General features: G+C 53.7%; 2 protein-coding genes across 2 annotated transcripts; both read right to left on the bottom strand.

The window, feature by feature from the left end:
• Window positions 1-18318, bottom strand: SETDB1 (SET domain bifurcated histone lysine methyltransferase 1). Its single transcript, XM_085318171.1, has 22 exons — window positions 18184-18318; window positions 17039-17261; window positions 16547-16719; window positions 16074-16111; window positions 15856-15955; window positions 15255-15422; window positions 14730-14931; window positions 13437-13510; window positions 12600-12790; window positions 11613-11742; window positions 11164-11302; window positions 8468-8626; window positions 7137-7739; window positions 6507-6623; window positions 5966-6135; window positions 4425-5041; window positions 3770-3798; window positions 3514-3646; window positions 3017-3182; window positions 2294-2505; window positions 1502-1590; window positions 1-871 (listed from the first exon to the last, which is right to left on the bottom strand). The coding sequence occupies exons 2-22, from the start codon at window positions 17248-17250 to the stop codon at window positions 754-756; spliced, it is 3840 nt and encodes a 1279-aa protein (XP_085174297.1). The 5' UTR covers window positions 17251-17261; window positions 18184-18318; the 3' UTR covers window positions 1-753.
• Window positions 18319-18740: 422 nt separating this feature from the next.
• CTXND2 (cortexin domain containing 2) lies at window positions 18741-18917 on the bottom strand. The gene has a single exon (XM_085318155.1). It carries the CDS (start codon window positions 18915-18917, stop codon window positions 18741-18743), a length of 177 nt encoding a protein of 58 aa, XP_085174281.1.
• Between the last annotated feature and the right edge of the window lie 962 nt (window positions 18918-19879).

Genomic DNA, 19879 nt, shown 5'->3' with positions numbered 1-19879 from the left:
TTAGAAAACCATACTTTATTGCTTTTTAACAATGAAAAGATTCTTTACACCACCTCGGAGTTGCAGAGAGATGCTTTTTTTCCCCCCCACCTCGAGTCACACGTCACAGCTATAACGCCACGTTGGTCCATACTGGGCCCCCATCCACCATCCTCCCTCCCTCCCTGGCTGTTCCCAAAGCCCTGGGGACAGCAACCGCCCCGTCCCAACAGTGAAAAGTGCCCCTGGAGGCTCTGTGAACTGCTTTTACAGGCAGCGAATCAGCACCAACAGTAGCTGCGCAGGGGTTTGTGTCTTTGAGTTTAGTGATGAACTTGAGGAGAGCAGGAACAGCGGCATGTCAGCCAGCTCGGGCTCTCCGGTAACAGCTTGCCTTACCTCCTTTCCTGCACTGACGAGGGACAGAGCATCCCCTGGCCCCAGGGCACGGTAAAAGCAAAGCTCRCAGCCTGCAGAGAGCCGGTTTGGCCATCACCTGCCCCCCGCGGCTGTCACACGCCGTGGCAGGGTTAAGCCTCCAGTCCTCGTCCGTCTGCCGCCGTCGTTTTTCCAGYGAACAGGAGAAGTCAAAACCATCACGATTAGCTTCATAACGGTTACTATTAAACAACATCACCCTCTCCTTAGAAGCAATACTGTACTTTACTCTCATAAAGTGTTGGGCACGGGGCGGGGGTAAGCTCGGATGAGGCCTGCAGTCAGGAGGGATCTGGGATTTTCCCCCTTCGGGGCATTTGGGAAGAGCTGCTGGGCTCACAGCAGCCGCCCTCGGCACTCGATGGCCCCGCAGCAGCACAGCAGCTCTTTGCCTTCCACGCTGCCCACTTCGTAGTTGTAATCCCACGTCAGCTCCGTGCCGGCTCGTATCCTCCTGGGAAGGAAGGACAAGCAGGCAAGTGTCTTGCAAAGCTGATCCCACACGGATGGGGAGAAGAGACCGCTCCAGAAAAAGGAGGTTAAGCCCCTGCTAGCAAAGGACGATGCTTCCGTACAGCCGCGCAGGCAGGTCTGGACAGCACAGCGCAGTCCAGCTTCCCCCRGGGCAAGGGTGAAGCAGCCAGAGCAAGTGCGTGTTTGGCTCCGCAGCGAGCAACGGACAAAGTTCCCCAGTGACTCACTGCTACGAGGCTTCAAGGAGGCGATGCCACACTCAACCCCCCGCCGGCAGGGACCCGTCGCTACCGGGAGCTGCCGGCGAGGTGGACGCTCGCGCTGCTGYCGCATGCGATTCAAAARGTGCAGGTACCTGCTCAGCGCTTAYTTCTCCCCCGAACCCGTTGCAAATAGCAACGGGTAGAGATGTCTTTGCCCACATTTGCCTCCAAACCTCTTGTCTCCCCTCTCGGGCCACTMTGAAACTGGGCAGCAGTTACCAGAAGTGGGAAACGCTCACCCACGTGGCCACACGCCGCCTGCYGCGGAGCCGGGCCAAGCCAAGCCCCTGCGAACCGAGGCAGCGGGCGCTGCCCACCCGCCCCGGCCCAAGCGCTCCGCGACTCACTTGCTAGCGAAGAAAGCGACCCAAGGGAAGCGGAGGTCGTGCGTGTCCACGAAAACGTTCTGCACGAACAGGTTCGGGCTGCAGCTATGCTGCAAAGAGACCAGAGAGAAACGCAGTGAGCGAGTTCCTGCGTCGGGAGGGACGCGAACCAGCTGGCAGCGAACACGAGCCTTTTTTAAAACAACAGCATTCCTGATTTGACCGCTGCATCCAGCACAAGCTTGCTGAAACAGGAGCCGCTCCCTCCCTGCGTGACCGGGGATGAGTCACGAGATCCATGCTAGCAAAGGTAACGGTCACTGGAAGGACTGACTTGTCCACACCGCTTACCACATGCCACGGAGCTGGAACAGCTCCCTTCCTTTCTCTTTTTGTGGAGGAATCATCCTGCCTAATTAACTCTTCCCGCTGTTTATCTAGACTCGGGCAAATCACCCCATCCCGAGGCAGCAGAGTCACCCCAAAGGGGTCCCGTTCCCTTCCCAGCTGCCAAGGATACTAAGAGATTCCCCCTTCTTCCCTTATTTCCAGGGCTTCTGTTCCCTGCCTTGCAGCCAGGGGCAAACAGACACGTTTCCTCAGATGAATTGTGAATCACTGGCAAAGCAGTGAACTGCAGACACGAGAGCAGGCAGCAGGATTAGCTTCACCCCATATTATGTTCAAAATCCTGCCCAGATCAGCAGCAAAGAGCTACTTGGGCTCTTCCAAGGAGGTCTCCAAGGCAGCAGAGAGGCTGGCTCCTAACCAGCACCGCACCCCGAACGCCGGCTGCCGAGGGCAGCGACTCACGTTAAGGTACCGGCCCAGGTTCCCCTCCAGTTTGGCGTCAATGATGTAACAGGACTCCTCTCCGTCGTAGAACTGGCGCGTGGTCCTGCGGACGGGCGCGCTCTCGCCCTTGTCGGCCGCTGCCATGTTGGTCGACTTGATGGCGATCCCGTGAGTTGATTTCAGGGCAAAGCCCCGGGTGGATTTCACTGCCACCTGCCTCTTCACGGGACCTGCCGCAACAGAGGAGCCAACGCTGCTGCGATCCCTCTCCGACTCCCCGAGGAGCCCCGCGGCAGTGCCGCCGGAAGGCCCGAGGCACCAGCCCCTTTCCCCACAAAATAAATCCCTTTAGGGACGCTGCTCCTAGCTCAGCTGTAAAACGTCACCCTGGGATGGTCCCTGGGAATCCTCCCAGCTCTCCACTCTACCCAGCAGTGCCTGGACACCCAACAAAACCAGCCTCAAACAGTTGCTCTTTCTCTTATATTTCCAAATAARAGTGCTCGAGGCCTGGCTTTGCGAAGCTGAGTCTCAGACAGGACCCGGGGAAGCTTCAGGCCTTGTCTGTTAGATTTCAGCTCAGAGGCTTTTGGAGCAGGACATGCAATACCCGCAGCTGCGCCCTGCAAATGCAGTCAGCGCCTCGTGGCTCGTGGTTTCTGACCGATTTCGCTGGCTCTGACTTTGCACTTTCTGTTCTCAGCRCTGGTTCCTCCCCCAGCAAAGCGCAGCTGTCCTCACCTGAGCCAGATGAGGGGTATTTCTTGTCATCCACTTCCTCCTCCTCGGAGCCGGAGGAAATGGTCTGGATGTCGTCGCTGTCGTTGGTGGTGCCCGGGGCCTGCCCTGCCGCCACCTGCCCGTTCTCCCCCTCGCTGTCCGTGCTGCTCGACAGGGTCAGCACGTCCTGCAGAAAAGCAGAAACGGCTCCTGAGCGCAGCGGGAGCCTCCTTCCGTCGCTCTCCAAGCRACGCTCAAGGCTCCCCCCCACTCTTTTCTCAATGGGAACCAAACTGCCCCATTCCTTGGGCTTTCGCAACCAAAACTAGGATTCCCCCTCCAAGAAAGRGCAGCTACAAACTGCCAGCCCTGCCGAGGTGCTCAGCTGGGCACGAAAGCTGCACGTAAAGCACGCGAAGGAAGGTTCGAGGCCTTCGCCAAACCAGTTCTGGGCCGTAAGGCAGAGCCCGGCCCACCTCCTCCAGCCCCTGCCTGAAGCCCAAAGGATCCGTTCTTACGTCCGTGGAGGGCTGCGGGGCGGCAGAGTGCCGTCTGCTCTGGAGCAGGGCGGTTTTGCTCGTCGGCCTCCGGATCCCTTCCAGTTTGGGAGGGCTCGGGTTGTAGCCGTACATCCTTCCCAAGTCGCTGAGCCTGCGGGGCGAGGGCAAGAGCAGGTCACGCTCGCGTCTCCTAGCGCGCCTGTCCRCAGACAAACGGACAACGAGGCAAATGTGTAAATAAAACGGCAGGAAAGTACAACTTAAGGGACCTTACCCAGGAAGTTTGTTTGGATCTTCAGGCTCCTGCGGAGAAGAGAACTGTAGATTAAAATCTTTCCCTTTTGAAGCATCACTCAGCCCTCCTGTGAAACTCTCTCAAAACACCAGCCTGGGTGAGAGAAGCAGGCTGTCCCCTCCTCTTGGTTTGGGGTGCTTGGTCTCGAGTGCTCCAAAAGCAGCAAGTTACAACCACAGGTCTCCCACCCTCGCTGTCCCACACACTGGGTCTCCTAGTCCCCTCTCCAGAAGGAAACGGACAGGGACAACTTCCCCCGCTGTCCCCAACCCTGCCTGAAYGTCACCTCTTGCTCCCTGTGCCACCTCGGGTAGCCAGCTCGCTCCCCGGGGGCTACACGTGTTCTGTGCAGGCACGTAGTGCCCCAGGGCACGGAGGTGAATGATTCGTGCCACCACTTCCCCCAGGAAGCAGAAGGGCATCTCCCTACCCCAGGRGTACAGCAGCAAAGGCCACGTAAGCAGGACAGAGGGACAAACACCAACCAGCACCACAGTCCGACCTGGTCGAGGTGTAGAGATAAGAGAGGGGATTCGAGCAAGAGTACGGCTAAGGCACATTTCTGTGCCTCAGTTTCCCCATCCATAAAGGCAGGGGACAACATTCATCTTCCAGCCCCACAGCCCTCCCTTACATCTTTCTTYGACGCCTTTGACTCTCCGTCCACGTCGCCCAGGCCAGAAGTGGAGGCTTTCTCTCTCTCCCCAGGCAGTTCTGTTTTGCAGGCCTTGGCTTCGCCACCTTCGCTCATCTTGAAGGAGGAGGCGCTGTCGTTGTCCTGGAAGCTGTCGGCCATGCTGTTGGAGCTCAGCCACGAGGCCACTTTGTTCTTGGAAGTTTCCTCGGACACTGGCAGCTTACAAGAGGCGGCTGCTGTCGTCTCATCGTGGCTAACTTGCCGGGTGAGCCCGGAGTCCTTGGAGGCCGTCTCCGACAGCCCGTTCTCCTTCTGGCCCCGGGTCTGCCGTCGCGTGGCGTAGCTGCGCCACACCGAGCTGGTGCTGAAGTCCTCATCCTTGCAGAAGTTCTCATCRGAGCTGTCCTCGTTGGACTCCTCCTGCTCCTCGGTGCCTGTGTTCTCCTCCTCTTCGTCCTTGAGGTCCACTCCGCTGCTGTCAGAAGAGCACTTCGCATCGCTCTCGTAGCCCTCCTTGAAGTTCTCCACGCTCTCGATGTGATCCAGGTTCGCAAAGTATTCATCGCCCATCTCTAACCCCTCTTTGTCAGCAAAGTCATCAGTGAGGATTTTCCCTGGAGGGTGGGAAAGAGAGAACAAGCTGTGAATTTTCCTGCGATAACATTCCTGCCACACAAATTTTTTTCTCCCCAAAGGCTCAGGGAGGAGTAAACAGGGCTGATACTATCTTACCCTAAAGCTGAGCTGGGGAAGGACAACACTGTTACCCTCCCTCAAGGTAATGACAATCTCAAGCACGTGGTGCAGCTAAAGTGGGTCCCTGTTAACATCCAGGCTTCCAAGGAGGAAGTCTCTAAACAGCAATTTGAACAGAGCAGTTGCCTTCTCCTCTGAAGACCCTGGCTGGAGGTGAGGGTGTAGCACGGAGGCGGTGTTAAGGGTAAGAAACCAAAGCATAAGAACTCAGGCAATGCCCACGGTTAGTTTCTTTTCAGAGTTAACGCAACCATGCGGTGCAACTTCTGCATTTTGGTGGCCTGTGAGGATGTCTCGGGGCGGGTTTGGTATAAACAGGAAGCAGGTATCTGTCGATTCACCCTCACTGTGCAAAACCAGCTCTGGGGATCTGAGCACTTCTCTCGACACTGGCACTGCAACCACGCCGGTTTCTGCAGCATCTTATTTAATAGTTGGGCAAGGGGCATCAGGCAGGAAATCACAGTGCTGCAAGTTCAGCAGCTAGGTTTTCGCTTTCCTGTCCCTTTAACATGCACAGGAAGAGCTTCACACCCATTCTGCTGGGTTTGTGTTTTGCGATAAACAGAGCCAAAGTGTCGGGCCTCACTCAGGCTTGACACAACTAGGTCTTCTTGATCCTTATTCTCCCGTACCCCCACTCAGGCGAAAGAAACCGGTTTCATAAACGAATACATGCGACTGCCAAGACGGGCACTGGCTCAGCAAAGACTTTACATGCACAGCACCCATTTTAAAACGAAGAGGTTTCCACCTACTTGTTCAGCAGGGTGAGAGCCTACCTGCGTAGATGCAGACAAAAGAGCCTTTGGCAATATCATCAAGGCAGCGAATGCCCCAGCCTTTGTTCTGGGTCTTGAACAACTGCAGCCGGACTTGGAGCCCGTGTTGGACCAAGCGATTGGTGCACATGTTAATGTTGCACTTGCACCTCTTGTTACACTCGTAAACTCTGAAAGAAGGGAGAACAGCGACAACATTTTTTAAGGACTTCAATTATCTTCCTTTAAAAAAAAGCTACCTCCTAAGATTCAGTGTTGTGCTGGTAATGCTGCAGAGCGACCTGCAGCAGGCTGAGAGCTCAGCAACAGCATTAGCTTAAAGCTTGGCAGAGGAGGGAGAGTGTCAGTGCAGCTGCCAGATAGTACAGTAATGGATGGAAATTCTGGGGAGATCCTGTCTAGGAGTTAGCCAATGAATCAGGAATAGAGGCAAGTTTTCTAGGCTCTGTGTTTAGCTCTAGGAAACAGGCCTGACAGCATCAAAGGCCAACTTTCTGGGGCTCATACTCGCGAGAGGAGGAGACAGCTCAGCTCTACTCACCCTGTCGGGAGGCATTCTTCCAGCCTTTTGTGCTGGTATCCTGAATTGGGGTTGATCTGCCCACCTGGGGTGCAGCCAGTCGCCTGGACTGTCAGCTGGTGACAAGCACATTTCGATCTAGAGACACACACAGAAAAGCCCACCCACGTGCAAAGGTTAGTTTTACACACTCATGTGKCGGGAAGGAAAAGAAGTCGCATCTTTCTGCATGTATATATGAGGAAAGACAAGCACACAGGACTCAGCCCAGAGTCAAACCTGGACCGACCAGGGCTGGGTGGGCACAAAGTCCACAGCAAGTCTTGAACCACCCCCAAGGAAGAGCTTTTGCACAACGCAGCTTTAAAACAGCAGAACCAGCTGCTGTGGAGCACGGTGAAGACCAAAAACACAAAGAGAGGAGAAACATTAAACACTAGACAATTCAGCATAGTAAGAGCTCAGCTTTGCCGTGATGGCAGGAGGRATAGTGGTGACATTCACCACACAGTGAACACAGCTTACTGGGAGGCTGAAGGCATCAAGCAAGATCTCCTCACCAAATACCACAGAGTTTATTCAGCTGAGCCAGACACAGGTTGTTATCAGGGCAGGCAGTGCAGACACTGCAGCCCGCGAGGAGTCACCTACTTGTCTCTGCAGCCGTCTTTACAGTCGCAGCCCACGAGGAACTCCCAGCTGGTGTTGATGTAAACCCCTTTGCCTGGGATGCGCTCTTTGCTGTAGGCCACCTGCGGAGGCGGGGTGTTATCGATCTCATTGACACAGGACAGGGGCACATCCTCCTTGCCCTTTGTAATGTCCGCGATGTAGTAGTAGGGTTTGTAGGGCTGGAACTTGCGATCCACCAGCACGTAGGGGTCCAGGCAGAACATTTCCAGGAAAAGGAAGTCACAATCTGTCTCGAAAAGGTACCGTTCGATCTCCTGCATGGTTCGCAGGCACAGCCCGCACGGCGTCTTGTAGATGACGTGGAAGCCCATCTTGCGGTTAACCCGGCGGCGGGCCGTCATCCGTCGGAAGTCATAGAGCAGCGGGATGAGCAGGGGGTTCTTGCTGCGGTACTGATCGCTGCGGATGGGGCGGACACGGGACAGGCAGGTGTAGCTGCAGACGTGTGGCAAGTAGAAGAGTTTCTCCAGCGGGGCTCGGTAGGAGGGCTCGCTGGGGACRCGGTCCATCATGCCGTGGAAGGCCTGCGCTGCACCAGTGCCCGCCTGGCCGCTGGGGAACCTGTGACAGGAAAAGAGATACACAGACCCCTTCAGTTTGGGAAGGGCAGCACTTTCGCCTAGATCTTCAAGGGGATTCAGGCACCTAATTCCTCTTAAAGCTGCTGCTAGACACACACTGAGACACCTTGCTGCGTTTGCCACTTGGTCCAACTTGCCACAAGCTCCAGCATCCCCCTGGAAGCAGGGCAAAGCAGTCCAGTGGGGGTGTTACCATCAGCAGAGGACAAATAAAACTCCCAAACTAGAACTAGGGAAGCAGAGACAAATTGGTTGTGGTCTCAGAAGAGGGACCAACATCTTCTTGTGCTAGGGATTGCTTGCCACAAACACCACTGCTGTGGAAAAGCCAACTGCAGATTTACATTATTACCAGTTTCTCCATAGCCYCAGAGAGCTTATAGAAACAGGAGCCCTCTAAAAACAAGCAGGTTCAGAGGCTCTGGTGAGGACCCCACTGAGCTAAACACTGTTCAGAACTGATAAGAAACTCTTCAAGCTCAAGCCAACAGCAAAACGTAACCGTTGTTTGGGAGGGAGAACAAAGTAAGAGCAGGATAAACGCTCCGAAGCGGACAAGCTGCCAATAAAGATGTTCAGTCCGTAAYGCAGCAGACCTGCACCTAAACAACCCAGTCCCAAATCTGTATGAGCAGCCCAAGCTCTCCCAAGGGCCCGGGGACTTCGCTGCACTCACGTTAAGAGCAAACCAGCCAAGGCTTCGCTTACCGATGCTGCTGGGACGCGCCAGTCCTTCCCGCAGGCGGCGTATCGCTTAGCACAGGTGAAGCGGGTGAGGACTGCCCAGATCCCACCGAGCCAGGACGGAAGGAAGTGCTCTTCTTGGCCACTTGCTTTCTAGACTGGGCCAGCTGGCTGTCGGAGCCTCTGCGCAAGGGAAGAAGCGGGGAGGTGATTCGCAAGATGTACACGYTCGCACAAGGATTGAGACAGGCCGAGGCAGCCAAAATGAGCCTCCCCCGTGAGAGTCAGCAACAGTCCTCCATCCAAGACACCAAGAAAAACCAAGACCTTTCCTCAAAGCAGTGCAAATCAGCTCGTTTCTCACTGCTCGCGCTATAGTGACCCTGCAACAGTCCCAAACAAAAGCCAGAGCACAGCTACGTTCAGAAGCGACGTCGGACACAGTGCTGTTTATTTAGAGGTGAGGYAAAGGCAGGTGAGAGCGGGAGCAGCGAGGACATCCGAGGCCTTCACTTCAGGAACCCGGACGAAGCAGGACACCCTCCCCGTAGCTGAAACGGGAGCTTACGGGCTCAGTCAGTGCTACGGTACAGAGCAGTGGGAGGAATAAGGAATACAGAGGACTCTCCCTCRTATAATCTTATCTTGTTACTTGGTACGGACAAGAATGTAATAATATCACTGACAGAAGGGCTGCGAGGGACTCCAAACACCTCTGCAGACCAGTACACAACATCGGGAAGGCGGGAGGCACTTGGAGRACAGTAGTGCTCACACTCCTAGAAAACAGTGGTGGAGGTTTCCAGTCCATTTATACGGATTAAACAAAAAACATCCCACACCAGCCGCTGGTTTTCAAACAAGCGGAGTGACACTGTTTTTTCAGGGCAGAAAGGGAAGAGGCAGGGAGAGCAGGAAGGAGGGTAATACTTTCTGCACGTCTGCCCTCAAAGCAAGGCATTAAAAACACATTTCACGGATTCAACAGTAGGAGAAAAATGCTTCTGTCAACAGGCTTTAAACAGCCAGAAATGGCTGTGAGCAGTCCCTGGCACCATACAAAAACCTGGAGGTGAAAGACTACAGAGGGAAGAGAACCAGGCCTTCCTCAGAGTAAACAAAACACCGGAGTGAAGAAAACATTCTCTCRAGTTTTAATAATCTAAAAACAACGTATTTTTAACCCAACAGCATCCTTTGGGACAGCAGCAACATGGATAGAGTAYGCTGCCTTCAGTCAATGTTAAAAACACTGTTGTCTTTAAGCAGTTTGCTACTTAGTGGCAGGGCAGGGAAATGGCTGTAGCGTAAGCTCTGTATCTGCTTATATTTGATCTGACAACAGGATCCTAAAGTTACAGCCCCAACGGAGGGTGAGGGGGGTGGGGAAAGTGCTTCTTATAACCACTGCAAAGACTGTTAAACGGAGAAGGAGAGATAAGGCAGTCGCGAGCCTGCAGGCTGGCAGACCACAGCAGTCCGACTTCAGTGTCCACGTGCTATGCTATCGCCCACCCTTCCTACGYCCTGGACAGCTCGGGGTGCCCTAGTGTTAGAGAAACAGTCAAATTCCTCCTCTGCTCACAGACAGGGCCCTAGACTGATGGCTGAGGAACCAGCATTGCATTTCTCACGCTGGAACAGACCTCCTTCAGCATCGGGCCTCTCTTCTGGGCTACAGAGGAGACAAGGAGCAAGACTACCACRTGGATTCTCCAGTCTTGGTCAGAATGGCACAGAAGGAACATTTTCTACTTGGCTCCTGGGGAGGAAGGGGTCATATTGAACTGCTACTTAGAGAACCCAGTCCTGAGAATGGAAGCTGGGGGCAGAAGGGCCGTTACACCTAGAAGGAATCTGGTGAATAGAGCTTCACCCACTGCACAGGTTCATTACAGCTGGGACACCTCCTTTCTCCCTCTTGCCCGTGCAGCAAAGTACAGTCACAGCAGAAGACATGCTGGCAGGGGACCAGACGTCCATAAACTCGGATGGGAAATCCACACTGGTGACAAAAATGAACAGGGAGAGCATCTCTCTCCCCTAAGAAGTTATTAAAGTCCCAGAGCACATGCTCAGGTACCCTGGTGTTCTCGAACACACTCTCTTCGTCCCAAGGCTGAGTTCCTCTCWCATCCAGGCCTCCTTCGGCACTAGCCCGCACCTCCGAGAGCATCCCACTCGGGCCCCCGGCGGCAGGAGGCACGTGTGCAACTTGGCTGTAGCTTAGCTTTATCAGATTTGGTCCGTGACCACCAAGACCAACCACTGATCCTGAGTTCTCAGGGCCTGGCAAGTCACTGAGGTCCGTGAGCAGGTCAGTCCAAGCGGAGGAATGCAAGGCAGCCGGGGGCCAGTGCCTGGATCGTGACACGAGGGAGCAATTCAGATTTTTGGAAGAGAAGTAGCAAACTGTCTAACTCGGAAATACATCAAGTGTGAAGCTTTAGCCCTAGGCAAGGACAGTGCATCTGGCTCAAGGGGTGTGGGACTGTCAGCTCTCCCACCCTCAGTTACTCATCCAGCAGCCTTATCTACAGTTTCCCCCAGAAGCATGACTAAAAACTATTTGTGTAACCAGGAAGCAAGCCTAGTCATGGAGGAAACCTGCACCTGAGGATTCCTCTACATGGAAAGGGTGGAGCCTGAAAGAGCTGAGTGCTGGAGATGAAATGCAAAGGAGTTAATGGCACAAGCAGAAAATTCACTGAAGTACTTACTCCATCTCAGCAGGCTGCGGGGAAGCAGACCGTGCAGCCAGCGAGGCTGCCTGCATTTGCTCTAGAGGTTTGTACTGGGTACCAGCTCCTGTTAAATCTTGTGTATATTGTACTACAGGCCCTTTGCTCCTGACAGCACCTAGTGGGGAATGGGAAACAAACAGAACATCAAAGTCCCTGCATCAACCGAAGTTTGTTGTGCCAGCCACAAAATATTGGTTCAGTCTCTGAAGCTAATTAAAACTAAGCTATCTGCTGAGCTCTGAATCACAGCTGATCACCCCAAACAGATTCTGGCTACTTCACRTAACTGCTCTCTAGTTTTGTTGCATCATATTTACACCAGTTGATAAAGGTCACAGTAAATCTTAGATCTCCAGAAGTTTTGCTTAAAAAAAGAAAAAAGAATATTTGACTTCTACAAYACTGAAAAGAAAGATACCACATACCGACATTAGGACGAGTCCTCGCTTGTCCACTTTGCTTCTTCTCTTGGGTGGAGGCTGTGGAGGTTTTCATGCTGAACATGGGCTCAAGGCGCGTGGAACCCCGGTAAATCCACTCACAGCGTTTGTCATCCTGCAGCAGAGAAGAACGCAATGCTCACAGCATCCACAGCAAGAGCTTGCAGAGGCAAAGCGTGGAACTGGGAGAGAGCAATGATGCTTTTACAGGAGGCAGAATTAAACAGAGAGGGGGGAAGGCATTTGCCTGAAGGATCATGTAAGACTGTGCAGCCAAAGGAGGACAGAGGCAGCAAGTAATTCAATACATCCAAGGGAACACTAAATACAAACCCAGCTGCACCTCCAGGCTAGAAAGAGGCACCACACCAAGACCCCCAAACTTCAAATCTGCTTCTATTCTCAGCACAACTCACTAACAGGGCGCTGTTGGCGAAACCAAGTTCCCTTGGGACACAAACTCACTCCTCTGCACAAACAGCATCTCCTCGAGGACACTGAGGCGAAGTTTGCAAACGCATGTCCTCCTCAACCCTAGTGGCTGCACAGTTATCTAGACAGGAAAGGAGCCAAACGAGGTCAGATAGTGAACGAGTTTGTTCCCTTTCTACAATCTATAGAATTTGAGCAAGCAGATTATCACAGCAACTTCTGCTCAGTTTCTCTGCTGTTTCTCACACCAGTACTTCTACTTGGACAGAAGACATTGCTAAGAGCAGTTTACAGCAATGAAGGAACCGGGACAGAATCACCTGCAAAAGATGGATTTTGTTTCTTGTTCATCTATTACTTACACATTTAGCTCCTACACTTTCAAGTTTTACAGCACAATGCTTCTGAAACTTTTATCATGCAAATGGAAAAGCCTCACCTTCACACAGATGCATACTAAACAAAACACCTCCTTGCTCCAAGTTTCTGTCTGACACTAGCAAGGAAACTGGATTAGAGGGAGAAGGAAAGCTGCCATACCAGAAAGAGGATTTTSACCAGGCTGCCATCCACTTCTTCCACTCTAGATTTCCACCAGGTCCCTTCCCACTCTGTTTTGATCAGCTGGCCATTCTTCAGCAGTACCATGGGACGGTTCGGGTAGGCTGTGATGTACTCCTCGATGAAATCGCGACAGGACACATCCTCTATATCTTCCCAAGTCTTTTTAACTGCTCAGAAAGGGGTAAAGGGGAGAAAAAGAGGAGGAGGATAGATTTTTTTTTCTCTTTTTAAATGAAGAACATAGTTGATTCTTTTTTAAAGAGATCCCCACATGGATTTTTTCATAAGACCAGTCAAACAGGTAAGTGCAACAGCCTCCAAATATATCACATGCCCAGAAAGTTTTATAGAAGCGCATCCTGTTACTGCAGTACTAATCCTGCTTAGACTCATTCTTATCTTTGATCACCCCTGCCTGCCACGTGACACACACACATCCAGTGCTCCTGGGGCCATCCGTGCCTGCACTGGGGCTCTAACACTCGGAAACCCTGGCTTTTCTATGCTCCTAAACTAGGGTCAGAAGAAAAAAGCATCACTGCTTAGCTTGACCTCCTAAAGCCTGCCCTGCTCGAGCAGCAGGGCTTCGGCAGAGCCATCTTAACACATCCAGAGTACAAGGAGCCACAGCACATTCACTCTGCAAGTAAAAAGCTGCTATTTCCTTCAGCTTCATAAGCAAAGCTGGTCTTTCCAGGCACAGCACTAAAATGGGACATTCATAAGACCCACTGGAGTCAAGTTCTTTCTTATACCCAAAGCCTCTCCAAATAATKTCTGTGTTAGGATACAGGAGGGACAGAGATCACTCACGCGGCCTGCAGATCGGGTACAACTCCCACTCCTTGACGTATGAAGCATAGCCATCGTCAAAGAAGATCAGGAACCTGCAGCACAGCAGAGAACAAGTGTTGGAAGTTGTAATTAGAAATGAGTGAGAACCTCCCTCCTTGTTCTGCCCATCACAAAGGCACCCTGAGACAGGATGAACAAGGACAGAGAGAAGCTGTCATCTCTGCCAGGAGCTTTTGAGTACTGCCATTTCCCCAGGTCATTTCAGAACAGCTCTCCCCCAGCCCTGAGCTATCTCTGTGCTCCTGAAGATCACAAGAGGCTGCCCAAAGGCTCCCCAGCAGCACAGCACAGCCAGGACCTCTCCCCGCGGCTCCAGATTCCAACAGGAGCTAAGGGAAAAGGAAAGGCAGTTTAGCTGCTCCTAATCTCCGCAAGTAAAGATATTTTTGGAGCATTTGGGACAGAGCAGCAGCAGAGATATCATGCCATGACCCAGACAGCACCCCAAGCAGACGACTAGAGGACACCTCTAGTGCTCCACCTGCAGACAGGCAGCGAGCATGAAAGAGGCCCCAGTGCCTGCAGGGGGCAAGTAGCTCCAATGACAGGCGTACCCCCAAGGTACCCCGTGGGCACCCACTTAGCGCAACTCGCTTGTGAATAACAGCTTTAGGATATGGCACCTCAGGAAGGTCACATTACAGGAGATCAGCGTTACAGTCAGTCCAGCCAGCAGGAGTTCATTTGTGGCTAATAAATGCAGWTCATTTTCAGTTATTAACCACTTATCAGATAGAGCTTTACACAATTAGACGTTTATTGCAGAGCCACATTTGAACCAAGAAGGGTGACTATACCCTCCGTGAATCTTCTCAGAAAGACCACAAGCCTAAACCACAACACTGAAGAAGCCCTGCCTCCTTATTTACATGAAAGCCAAGAGACTGCCTTAGACCTGCTGKTTTTTTTTTTCCCTTAAGGGCTTTGGCAATGTTGTTGGCACTGAATATTTCTAGGGCTTGTATTTCCTAATGCCATGTTTTATGCCTTGAGCGGTGCAGTCTTACRTTTGTGTGATAATTTGAAGGAATCACCAGATATAATTTCTAACTCAGGGATATGAGTAATAGAATYGAAGCTCCACCCAGGGCATTCTTAKMTAAGAAAAGCTTAAGAAACAATATTGAGAACTAGGTCCCCGGATATGGGAGAAAAAAATTTAGCCCTCACAACAGCAAATTACTTTTGTTTGTTTGTTTTTGTTGTTTTTTTTAAGGTAGGGGTACATCATGATGGAGGAGAATTAAATACCTGTCTTTATTCTTTACGTTTGGGGTTTCAGCCACAATGCCAGCATAGAGCCAGACCTGATTCCCATCTTTGTATTTTGCCACAACCCTGCTCCCAACGTAGTGTTTTTCAGGCGAGGGGTGATAGTCGTAAGCAATGTGATTGCCAGAGAGCAAGCTCTTCCCTTTATTGTCAAATTTCACTTTGTACTTCTTACCAGCACCTGAAAGACATTTTTAACAGGGCAAGATCAATAAAAAGCAAGTGTTTTCACACAAAAAATCCAATACCACATACACCACTTTATGATCCAAGTTCAGAGCGGAATTGAAAGCCTTTCAGAAATCAGTTTGGAAAGTAAGTTAAGGAGAGGTGTTACTTTCACCACATCATGCAAGTGCCCARTGCTTTTCACTGTTCCTCTTTTCAGGTGGCACGAGGTGCTCTAACACTGTGGGGATGTGCTGAAAGCCTCATCAACGCCAGTCACCCAAAATCTCGTGAAAGCCACAAGAACCACGACACAGCAGCAAGCGCGGGACGTACCAACTGTCTGGATTGCAATCAGCGTCCCTTTGTGCCACGTCTTCGTTCTCTTCTTGCCCAGGATCCTCATGCYAACCTTCAGGTCACCATCGTTGCTGAGGTCGCTCCCAGCAGCAGCAGACCCCACAGGCTGGAGTGTGCCAGGAGTCTGCTGAGGGGTCTGTCCGTCTACCCAGAGAACAATAACCAGAAAACAAGTTAAAAATTGCTCAAAAATTCACTCTTACGTACACAATATGAAGAATGTCTGTCAGACTTCAGACAGGCAATGTTCTTGTTTTCTTTTACCTTAACCAGCCTAAGCACCTCAGCTTTAGTGGACAGAATAATCAGGGGTAAGGTTTAACAGCACGAGAAAGCTTTCATGTTATGGAAACTGTCATTTATGTTTGCTTTTGGAAAGAGTTTAMAGAATTTGGGATCAGTGCAACCCAATGTGACTTTCCAGCAGGGAAGTCCCTCAGAAAATCTGAAGTCTTCCCATTATTTTCTTTTCCAGAAAGAAAAACTAACAAGCCTAAGGTTCAGAGAGGACCRGGATTAGGACATGCAGGAGCATCAGTCCATTCCTGTTAGCCCCAGGAAGCTCTTGCACACTGACCTTTTTGTGTATCCTGGGCATTTGTTTTCTTGTTCACAGCATCCATAAATTTCTGAACATCTTGGGCAGACTTTCTCATTGCAGCCATGGCTTCCCGCAGCTGAAGAGAAGGAAAGATAGAAGAAATATAAAGAACCTTTTTTGCACCAAACATCATCAAGAGCTCCAGTAAAACCCCACTGCAGGAGTGTACTACAATCAGGTTTTTTCCAACTCACCAAAGTCTGATCCTTTGCGATTCTGGGACTAGTGTCACCTATGTTTAACAAGGGAAAAAAAAAGTTTAAAACCTCCTGGAGAGGAAATGAAGCAAGAGAGAACAGAGAAAAGCATCCATGCAAGAGCCTTCTCTGCCCTTGCGTCCTTGTCAGAAAATCCACTCAAGTAAGGCCACACATTCTAGGTGCATGACCTGCTACACAGGCAGCTTCCCCAGAGCAAAGGCAGCATTTGAGGGGATAATGACCACTCAGATGGAAAAGCGGAAAGGTCCCAGCTTGGCACCTGAACCAACCTTAGCTCCAGGAGCTGTGGAATAGTTAGAGGCCCAGGCACATCACACAAGAGGTGACGCTCCTCACATAAGCCAAGGGCATTGCCTATCTGATCTGCTCATTCCCTTCCTTCTCTGGGACACACTCATATCTCCATCCCTCCCCTCAGCACCCTGCAACATAATGGGATACAGAACTGTGCTTCCAGCCTGAATCGATGCTCATGACATCATCATCGTCCTCATCTGGGATCTCGATCACTTCCATGGCCTTGGCAGTCAAGTCCTCATCCTCRGAACTGCTCTCACGATACTGGAGGCCCAGCTTGGAGTACAGATCTTTTACCAATATCTCACATTTATCAATGGCTCTGGGGCAATAAAAGAGGGGCAAAGAAAGGAAAAGACAAGGTGAGTCCAGCTGTACATCCCACAATACTGCAGAAACAAATAGGCACCACTGGGSAGTTGCTAATTAAATACAACCTTCAGGAGTCAAAGCCACAGAACAGGAATTTTAATTAATCCTTCAAGGACCACATATAAGTGAGCTGACACAAAGCCAGCGTCAGTCCACACGGACGGGAAACGGGCAGCGCTCAAAGCATCGGATGCTGCCACCTGATCTCCTCCTCCTCTGCTCTCTGAGACTTGACTCAGACACGCAGCCGCAATTCCAAGTGCACCCACCTCGAAGCATCGTCAAAGAGCCGGTCGACATGAGCCACCTCCTCTTCCTTCTGTTTCACGCACTTCTCCAGCTCCTCCAGCTGCTGCTTCCTCTGCTTCACACACTCAAACTTCTCCAGCTCTTCATCGATGATGTCCTGGAGCTCCTCCATGGAGATGCCCAGCTCCTCCATGACTTCTTGCTGCAGCTCTTTGATCTCCTGGGAATCCATTTCTGCTGCGCCTGAAGCCACAAAGAGGTGAGAAAAGCCCAGCAAGACCCTACAGCTCTATCACACCCTCCCCAAGACACAGCCTTCCCAACAGCGTAAACYTCACTTTTAAGAGCTGATTAGGAAGATCATGTCACATATTCCAATTTCCCCACAGCCCCCATTTCCTCATCTCCCACCTGCACCATCTTCGCTCTAGAGCCTTCATCACACCTAGCTCCTGCCCAACAGCCCTCAGTGTCACCCCCAGCACAGTACCCTGCTCCTCCCCCCATCAGCCACCAACACCCCAGCCCCATAACCCCCCACTCTAACACCCTCTCACCCCACAGCTGCCCTACATCCACAAATACCTGTCAACCCCCAGCTGCTGACACTCTCTGCCCCCCAGCCTCCCACCCTAACACCAATACTCTCCACCCTCTCACCCCCTCCTCACCCTAAACATCTCCCCACACTCTCCAACTTCCCTCACACCAACAACCCCCACAGAACAGCCTCTTTCTCGCCACCCAATATCCCCCCAACAACCCCACAATTCCCTCATACCAGTACCCCTTGCCCCACAGTCCCCCTCCTTGCCTCCAAAAGTCCCTCCATCGCCTCCAATACCCCTCAGGCCAACAGCCCCAGCCCCACAGCTCCCTTCCTGCCCACTAATATCCCGCACATCAAAACCCTCTGCCCCCCAGCCCCCTCCTTGCCCCCTAATAACCCCACCACCACCCCCAGGGGCCCTCATCCAGACTCTCCTTGCCCCCCAGCCCCCCTTGCTCTCCATATTGCCTCACCACCCCCACTCCAGCGCCCCCAGCCCCTTCCCTGCCTCCCACATCCGCTCCCAGCCCCATAACACGCCTCAGCCCGATGCCCCCCGCCCCACAGCCCCCTCCTTGCCCCCAGCATCGCTTTTTCGCGCCCGGCCGCGCTCACCTCGCCCCTAAGGCCCGGGGCTGGCCGCGACCCCGGTTACTGGGAGCAGGCAGAGAAGGGGGGGGGCGCCAAGGCGGACGTCACTCGTCGTCACTTCCGGTAACGGCAGCCCGAGGAGCCCAATTCTCCSCCTCTGCCCGGCACGGCGAAAAGACTGGACAGAGCGCATGCGCGTGGGGCGTGCCGCCGCTTGCCCCCCCGGGGCTTGCGGGCGGACCAAGGCGCATGCGCGACGGGCGGTGTTGGGGGGGCTTTTAAAGGGGCAGCGCCYAGAGAAGGGGGGCGAGTGCTGCCCCCTGGAGGCGAGGCAGGGGCTGCAGGGTCCGGCACGGGCGGGGAGGGTACTGGGGGGCTGCGGGGCAATGGAGGGTGCTGGAGGCTCCCGGGGGTAATTGAGGGGCTGTGGGGTGATGGAGAGCGCTGGGGAGCCCTGGGGCGGTGGAGGGTGCTGGGGGCTCCTCCTGGGGTGGTGGAGGGTGCTGGGGGGCTCTAAGGAGGCCCTGGGATGATGGAGAACGTTGGGCGCTCTGCGGGGGGCGATGGAGGGTGCTGGGGGCTCAGCCGAGCTGCTCCTCCTCCCAGGTGGCGGTGGGGATGGCGCTGTAGGGGTCCACCACCAGCCGGGCGCACCGCACCGCCATGGCCAGCAGGAAGAGGCACATGAGCACCACGAAGGCCACGGCAATGCCCTCGTCCACGCCGAGGGCCGGCGRCGGCGGCGCGCCGGGCTCCATGCGGGTCGGCCCCGGCCACCGACACCCCCCGGCTCGGCCTGGCCTTAAGACACCCCCTGTTGCAGATCTATGGGTCGTTCCCGCAGCCGCTTCGCCCCCGGGAGCCCCTGCAGCGTTAGGTGCACCGAGCGCGCCAAGGCTCAGCTGAGCCTCGTCCCGCAGCACGCGTGGACCCTGTGCCCGGCAGCCCCGCGCGTCCCGGCCGGGGCTGCTCCTTACCTCCCGGCGGACRGACAGGCAGACAAGCTGGCGGCACCGTCCCCAATGCGTGTGTGTGTTGGGGGGGGGAGGCTCATGAATACTGCAGGAGCGCGGCGGCATCGCCTTTCCGGCGCTCCTGGTAACCGGGAGAGACGATCCCATGGAGTCAACTATCACCTGCGCAGGCTGGAAGCTTTTCCAGCGCCTCCTTCGTGCCGTGGGCGAGGGCTCAGCCGGGCGCTCAGCACCCTCGGCACCTCGGCTTCTGCAGGGCCAGGCCCGGCCGGCGCCGTGTAAACCGGCTGTAATTAATGATTTAGCGCTTCCCCTTGCCCAGTCCCAGTCCAAACCCTAATCCCAGTCCCGGTCCCATTTTTAACCCCAGTCCCAGTAGGATTCCTGTCCTCCGACAAAAAAAAAAGGCAACATATGACGTCACCCAAACCGCCCTTTAAATCGCCAATGTGCCCGCCCCCGCCACACCCCCGCCGTGGCCCCGCCCCCTCCTCGGCCCCGCCCACTTCGCCGAAAGGGGGCGGGGCGCGCCCGCTGTCACCCTACCCTGCTGGCCGGGGCCGTCCTGCCCGCCTCTTTGATCCCGCCCCCCTACCCCCGCTCGGACCAATGAGAGAGCTGCCCCTCGCCTCCGCCCCGCCCCTCCGGGCGGGCAGACTAGGCTGCGCCGCAGCGCCCAGGGCTTTCCTGCGCCGCCATCTTGGCAGTGGCGGCGGTGAGGAGGGAGGCGGAGGAGGAGGAGGAGG

The sequence above is a fragment of the Rhea americana genome, unplaced genomic scaffold (assembly GCF_003343005.1).
Source record: "Rhea americana isolate MKP2758 unplaced genomic scaffold, rheAme1 scaffold_523, whole genome shotgun sequence".
NCBI lineage: Eukaryota > Metazoa > Chordata > Aves > Rheiformes > Rheidae > Rhea > Rhea americana.
Note: the sequence above shows the minus strand (reverse complement) of the source record. Positions and strands in the feature narration are given on the sequence as shown.